At 36.0% G+C, this 7,657-nt stretch overlaps 1 protein-coding gene and 1 pseudogene across 1 annotated transcript; one reads left to right on the top strand and one right to left on the bottom strand.

Moving 5' to 3' along the window:
* The first annotated feature begins 636 nt into the window (after positions 1 to 636).
* Positions 637 to 4,545, top strand: LOC124455366 (annotated as a pseudogene).
* Positions 4,546 to 5,038: 493 nt separating this feature from the next.
* Positions 5,039 to 6,546, bottom strand: LOC124455368. Its single transcript, XM_047006019.1, has 3 exons — positions 6,423 to 6,546; positions 5,917 to 6,133; positions 5,039 to 5,478 (listed from the first exon to the last, which is right to left on the bottom strand). The coding sequence occupies exons 1-3, from the start codon at positions 6,441 to 6,443 to the stop codon at positions 5,399 to 5,401; spliced, it is 318 nt and encodes a 105-aa protein (XP_046861975.1). The 5' UTR covers positions 6,444 to 6,546; the 3' UTR covers positions 5,039 to 5,398.
* Between the last annotated feature and the right edge of the window lie 1,111 nt (positions 6,547 to 7,657).

Below are 7,657 nucleotides of genomic sequence, written 5' to 3'. Positions count from 1 at the left end.
TTCGTTTTTTAACACAATATTTTGGAAAGTTAAAAAAGATGGTCGCCATGAGCTCGTTGTGCTTGATTGAAAATATAACTTATCAAGTTTTTACCTCTAGAAAAGTCTTCACATACGAAACGGGCTTTTAAAGTGTCTATGAAACAAAAATTTTGCTGTTTAAATAATGGTTTTGTTGAAATAAAACTTTGAAAATGTCAGTAGACTTTCTTAAAAAGTTAATGTTATATCTATGACATCTTTTTTCATTCTCAAGACACGAGGAACCTGTAATGGCCAATTTTACAACCAGTGTTGTCGCGTTGCATAATGAGAACTTAAATTATAATGTATATTTACATAATTTGCATCAGTAAATTATTAAATGTATATTACTGATGTGTTTGTTCAGATGGGCTCTCCGTAGTGTTATGTTGTCTGTAAAAAAACTCTCTCCAACCGTTGTACTTTCTTAATCTGGAGAATGAAAGAAGATTGTCTTGAAAATATAGAATACTGTCATTGTCTGGAGAATGAAACGAGATTTTAATGAAGTTTTTTTTAGAAAGTTCCCTGTCGTTTTGAAACTTCTATTCAATGAAAATCTATAAAAGAACAAAGCTCCTGCTTTATAAACACCTTATTTTTTCAAAACAGGTCGTCGAAGATTTGCTGCAGTGGATCACATCAGCTTCGGAATACCTTTAGGTGAATGCTTCGGTCTCCTGGGAGTCAATGACGCGGGAAAAACTACAATGTTTAAAATGTTAACAGACGATGTGATTCCAACTTCGGGCACCGCCGTTCTTGACTCGTGGGATATTCAGACTAATTTAAGTCGGGTATGTTTTTATTGTTGTATATGGTCAGTAGCGTAGCCAGCCTGCAGATTTACTTCCGCTATGTAAATTTTTAAAGATTACCATTATTCATATCTTTAGAAATCTATTTTCCTCACTGTCAGTAAATACAAAAATTTCAGGAAAGCGGAAGTGAAAAGTATGACTGGCTACGCTACTGTATATGATTTGTTCGACCTTTCCCGCTTTAACTTAAATTAAAGAATCATATAAAGACCATTGAACCAAATTTACAACTGGATGGGTACTTTACGTTCCGTTATATATTTATTTCAATTATCTATCCGCGAACTGTGCGAATAAAAATGGGAAAATCGCGGCTTGTAACGCTTGTAACAGCCACGCTAATGCGCGACGCCCACACACGCCATGTGACATTCAATTTATTAATCATCAAATAATTCAAAGCGCCTGGCTACGAGGCTGATCCGACATCAAGAATTTAAAGCAGTAATTTATCCTTGAGGAGACGTAAACGCCATTTAAAGGAATTTAATGCTTGGAATTTAGGATGTAAATTAAACAAAATTCGTAGTTAGTTTTGTTAGTTTAGCCATCGTACTAGTCTCAAACTAGTCATTACTACGTCACTGTGGAAATAGTTGAACACGCAATGGTATGCATGCAGCCATTAAAGAGGCTTTTATGCAAATTACAGGTTTGCAGATTTTTCAACACTGTGTATACCATTGAAATGGTGCATACAAAGAAAACATACTGTGGTAAGTCACTACTCCCCTGTGAGTAAACAACAACAAAATTTTTGCCATATTTAAGGACATCTACATTGTAAATAAGGAAAATCTTCGTTGAAATCACCCAAGTTGGCGGGGTCATGACGTAAATGCATGCCAGGAACAGGCAAATATTTTTGACCGCGCCGATGTTATTTTCTAGTGGTAAATTTCTGTAATATTTCTGTTGCAATGTCTGTAACATTTCTGTTGCAATGTTTAGTGTTGCTCATTTGCGAAATGGAGCTTGGCATGTAATTGTTCAATAATATTACGACGCAAAACAAGTTGTAACCAGCCCTAAATACAAGCAAAGCGAATTACATTGGCGTTTAAAGATCGAGCAATTAACTCTTACTTACATAACAAATAATTTCTTAATTATTTATATATGAACTCCCTTTTCAGTTGTTGCTTGTTGCAGGCCACTTGGGTGGTAATTTGTAAAATATATTACAGTTCCTCTGCAGAACAACCTTGTAAAATATAAACGTTTCAATGGTCCGTTGTATTGTCCGCCATTTTGGTTCTTCTCCCTCCAACGAAACCACTTTATGTAGCGAAACACAGCTTCAGCACAGTATGACGAATATATCGAAGATAACTTCATTGACATTTTTTGTGCCACCCGTATTATTACCACAGTGTAGTGGCTCAACAGGATGTTTCGAAAAAACTGCTCGTCTTTGAAATCAGCCGACGTTCAGACTTTGCACGATTCAGCAGTAACTGATCCCCCGAAAGACCTGTAAACGCATTTGAAGACAATAATACATACGAATCGCGGCTACTGTTCGTTGCAAACTTCAAGCATAAAATTTATTTCAATTGCCGTTAGGACTTACTTGCGGATGAAGTACTCCTGAAACAGGCAAATTGGAAACGTCGGCTAGTTTCAACTGCGTAGAGAAAGGACGTTCTTTATGTTCGTTATTCTGTAGCCACACCATAGAAAACAAACATTAATACCATTTGGCTACGCAACTTGGTGCTGTATATTTAGTACCGACTGTGGTCAACCATCGATAATTGGGGAGGGAGAGTATTGATATATGCATATGTGATTATGAGCCCGAAAGCCCCAATTATCGATCTTACTACGTTTGCATTATTGTGTCAACAACAAATACTTCAATCGGTGAAAAGTGTCTTTGTAAACGTTATTTTCATGAGTCAGTATGTTTCATGTTTAAAATTTCTGTGTTTGGGTAGCCTGATGCAAACACGAACATCGACCAATCAGAGCACGCGTTATACATGTTATTTTGTAAATGAAAATTATAATTTTAAATGTAAATTATGTTGTTTACCAAGGTTCGTCAACGAACAGGCTATTGTCTACAATTTGATGCTGTGATCGATTTATTGACGGGACGAGAGATGTTACAAATGTATGCTGCACTTCGTGGAGTCCCCAGTCATGAGATCAATCCAATGATTGATGATTTGATGAAATCAGTGTTGCTAACGGAACACGCTGATAAGTTAACTAAAACATAAAGGTATAATAGAAGAAAACGTCGTCTACTTTCAAATAGAACGCTGTACTATAAATGCTCACCCGAGGTTTTGCCATTTATATATTCATTTTGGTTTATTTGACGTTAAACCTGAGTATGTATATACTCCTGTGTAGTTTCTTCATGAGGAGTGATTTGCTGTGCAACTTTGGTCCTTATATACTCCAGTCTAGTGTCTTCATCAGGAGTGATCTGATGTTGAAACTGTAGTCGTTATGTACTCCAGTCTAGTGTCTTTATCAGAACTGATCTGATGTTGAAACTTTAATCCTTACATTCTCCAGTTTAGTGTCTTCATCAGGAGTGATCTGATGTTGAAACTTTAGTCCTTATATACTCCAGTCTAATGTCTTCATCAGGAGTGATCTGATGTTGAAACGTTAATCCTTACATTCTCTAGTTTAGTGTCTTCATCAGGAGTGATTTTACGTGGAAATTATGCATGTGACGCGTCAAAAATCTGCCATCTTTTTATAGCAATCTCAGGCTCCTTAGATCACGAATACAAAGATTACCTTTTCTTTTCACAGTGGTGGAAACAAACGCAAACTAAGTACAGCGATAGCTTTGATTGGCGATCCACTCATAGTTTTTCTCGAAGAACCAACAACTGGAATGGATCCTGTTGCAAGACGACTGTTGTGGAACACTTTATGTAGAGTCAGACTCGAAGGTATGAAACTGGTGATGAAGCGGGTTTCCTTCCAGGGGGGAGAGATGTGTTGAAGAATGCAATTACATACAGTTGATACCAGCCTAATATGAGCGCCAATTTGGTTATTATTAAAAATAATAATCTTTCCCCTTAGGTCGATGCCTGATGATTGGTAATCATTTTGTACCCACCCCTCTCAGGTCGATGCCTGATGATTGGTAACCATTTTGTCCCCTCCCCTCTCCCCCTAGGTTGATGCTTATGATTGGTAATCATTTTGTTCCCTCCCCTCTTCACTTAGGTCGATGCCTGATGATTACGTCACATAGCATGGAAGAATGCGAGGCTTTGTGTACTCGGTTGGCAATCATGGTCAATGGCAAATTTCGCTGCCTCGGTAGCCCGCAACACCTGAAGAACAAATTCGTTCAAGGATTCACTTTGTTAGTAAACCCTCCAAGTGACACGCCCAGTAATGACACGACCTTGGTAAAAGAATTCGTGGCAGAGACGTTCCCAGGCAGTGTACTTCGAGACGAGCACAATGGCTGGTTGAATTACCACATGGGCAATTTAAAATGCGCTTGGTCTTCCCTGTTTGCAATCTTAGAAGATGCGCACAGCCGTTCTGTTATCGGTAATTATGCTGTAACGCAAACCACACTGGAACAGATATTTTTAAATTTTGCTCGCTCACAGAGAGGCTACGACGAAAAGATGGTCGATTAATATCGTCATACATGGGGCAGTGTGACCATTTATTTAGAATTATTACCAAATCTTTTTTATCGTGTTAAGTGATTGTTTGGTTGATTTTAATATTTTCAATCGCGCCTTGTATACGCCAGTAAATCTTGCATACACCAAAAAGAATTACCCGAATGAAGTAAGCATGACGCATGACCTAGAACCCAGTCTACTAGATACCTGACTCCGCCGAAATTTATAGTTACGAGTGAGGCAAGCCGCCATCTTGAAAGGTGGCAAAATTGACGATATTTACGACTAAATCTGCTTTTTTTGCATTGAAACGCAGTTGCAGAGTTGATAGTATGGGTTTGGTTTTTAAATATTTTTTTTAAAATTTTAGTTTATTTTTGATTGAGAGTTTTGGTTTTTGCCACCATTCAAGATGGCGTCCTTGTCTCAGGATGTCACGTTTACATCTTGGGGATTGGGTTCTAAATCATTGAGTATGACGTTATCAAATAATGTCAAGAACCATGCCAGGCTCTCTCACGTCACATATTCCAGAGGCGAACTATGGTGCATTCAAAAAACACACTACGATTCTTTAATTGTAAAACTGTTATATTTCATAAATATTTTATAAAACATCAACATGCCTTGTTACATGAGCGAAAATATTTACAAATCAACGATTGTATGGTTTATCAATTAAAAGTGAATAAAATTCTGCGGTTATAAATATAAAATTTGTGTGTGGTATTTATCATAGACACGACTCTTTTCCTATACGACAGTAAAATAATTTACATACATTTTGCAACATGAACTATTGTCGCTACTGTATATTTGGCGACTTGGTTTATTGAATATAAGTCTGAAGGCATTTGACTTTTAGGTGCATCATATACAAAAACATATATATCTATAAAGATTAATATAAAGATTAATATAATTTATATGTTATGAAAATTTTTGACTTATTCTGGATAACGAACTTTGTTGAGATTTTTTTCTTTCTAAATCTTCGCTCAACGTAATTGCTGGAAAGAGATTATTAAAACACGGTTATGCGATTGTCCAGTTGGCAAAACCTCAAGCAATAACTGCCTCGATATATATTTAGTCAGTTATCATGAAATAAGTGTGAATATAATGAGAACAACGCGTGAACTTATCGTGAAACACGCGGGAGTTTCACCTATAACTTGCACGAAATTATCTCCTCACTACAACCGCTAGAATTTATTGAACGCCCGAGGCGTTAATTGGACTATTCACGGCATGCAAATAAATATGCCACACAGACTACACCAATGTCTTTGTTATCTTTAATGACGTAGTGGGGTCAAGGAAATCAATATGCAGTTTTCCATGTCAAGATGTGATGGTACAATTTACATTAACTCAGTAGGCTTTTAACAAATTACAATCTGATTAAGCAGGTCGGAAATTCACAAGTGAAACATATTCTTACATACCTTTTCTATCTTCTTCCGTCAGTGAAGTTGATACTATTTTCTTCAAATCTTTAACCCATTTGTCCCGTTCGTCCTCCGTGCCAGCACTGAATTCGTAAATTCGATCTGGTGTGTGAATCGAAAAGCCGTAGCCGAGTGGGGCCTCGTATTCGTTAAAACCCGAGGTGACGTCATAGCCTTTCGTGCCTAATACAAATTCGCCTTTCGGGAACGCGTCCTAGAAACCAGCAACGCATCAAGGGGTAAGTAACAAAATTTGAAATGACAACAAGTCGTCATCAACCACGTGATCACAGTCATACAAGACGCACGCCGCTGATTATTAAATATATTACAAGCTATTTACATACAGTGGGTTGTGTACTCGTCTTGATTTTATTAAAAATAGGTGCACAGAAAGATAATTAAATTTGAGCACAAAGTAGCGTCACAACAATACGAATGGAAGTAAATGTTTTATATCATCAATTTCCTGTCTTATGACACGGACATTAGGATATAATTACCGTTGCTTTCTCCAAGTACATAACTCGACGACCATCTACACAAAGCCATCTTTCTTTCCACCCCTTATCCTAAAGGAAATTTGATACCAGCGTTAGAAAGGTCTTGGCAGGAAAAAGTAAGCGAGAAAAGATTTAGAAAACGAAAGAATCTCGTCAAACTTATACATTATTTCATGCTTCTGTGTGTTTGACTGTTTGTAAACAGTTTAGTGCAAATATTTTTCTTGCTCAAATGGATAAATCTGTGTAAAAATGCTCCTAAGGAAGCGATAAAATGTTTGCTTCAGTCCTACGACATAAGTCAACTGAAAATTTACCATGGATAAGTATCATAAGTTTATTGTCATCACCTGATAAATCTACTGAAAACTCATAAAGAAAGTATGTTGAAATAGAAGAGCTACAAAAAAGAAAAAAATTCAAAGCACCATGATACTATTGCTTCTAATTTGTATTTTGTAAACAGCTTGGCAGAATCTTGGGTCTATTACTGAACAGAACTACATTAATTTTCCATTAAAATTACAAACTTGGAAATTAAAGTGCATTGGTTTCTCCGACAAAAACACTGTCTATTGCTGCATGAAGGCAAAATAGTTATTTGACAGTGTAGGCAAAGAAATTTATCAAGTTCTATATATATTATTGTGCATTACTTACAGTTTTTTGGAATTGTGTAATATATGTCAAGAACAAGATATAATTTTTCAAAAATGCTAACCCCTTCGAGCACTACTACTCTTCTGTTTTGCTTAAACAACTTACAGCTACCAATATTTAATATTTATATGTACAAACTAACATTTGGGAATTAAATGATAAACAACTTGTTAAATCTTTGTATTTTACATCAAGCCTTTGAATTAGTTCCTTTTATCTCTTGATAAAAAATATTAATGAAAGACATACAAATCAAGTTTCTCGAAAATAGTATTTTGTACAAAGAAACTAAACATAATTGGAAAGGTCACATGTTGAAGACAGACTTTGCTTCTTTGACTAGGTTGCTTGACCATGAGCAAATTTAAATTTGTTTATAATTTGTTTAAAGAATTCTTTTTATTGATTTCTACTAATTCTTCATAAGAAACAAAGAATTTCTACATCCAACTTCATTGTAAGCAATGCATCCGATATGAATTTGTGTATCACCTGGAATCATACCAAGTATGGGTTTGATGAGATGAGACAATATGTTTAATTTTTCATGCATATTAATGACATAATCATAACAT

Source organism: Xenia sp. Carnegie-2017, unplaced genomic scaffold (genome assembly GCF_021976095.1).
Source record: "Xenia sp. Carnegie-2017 unplaced genomic scaffold, XeniaSp_v1 HiC_scaffold_39, whole genome shotgun sequence".
Lineage (NCBI taxonomy): Eukaryota > Metazoa > Cnidaria > Anthozoa > Malacalcyonacea > Xeniidae > Xenia > Xenia sp. Carnegie-2017.
This window is presented reverse-complemented; position numbering and strand designations above follow the sequence as displayed.

Excerpts from the sequence above, each read along its gene's own strand:
- LOC124455368 (XM_047006019.1), bottom strand. The coding sequence starts at position 6,443 with ATGTACTTGGAGAAAGCAACG. Across the intron at positions 6,134-6,422 it reads TGTACTTGGAGAAAGCAACG|GACGCGTTCCCGAAAGGCGA; the intron begins GTAATTATATCC and ends GCTGGTTTCTAG. Across the intron at positions 5,479-5,916 it reads GACGGAAGAAGATAGAAAAG|CAATTACGTTGAGCGAAGAT; the intron begins GTATGTAAGAAT and ends ATCTCTTTCCAG.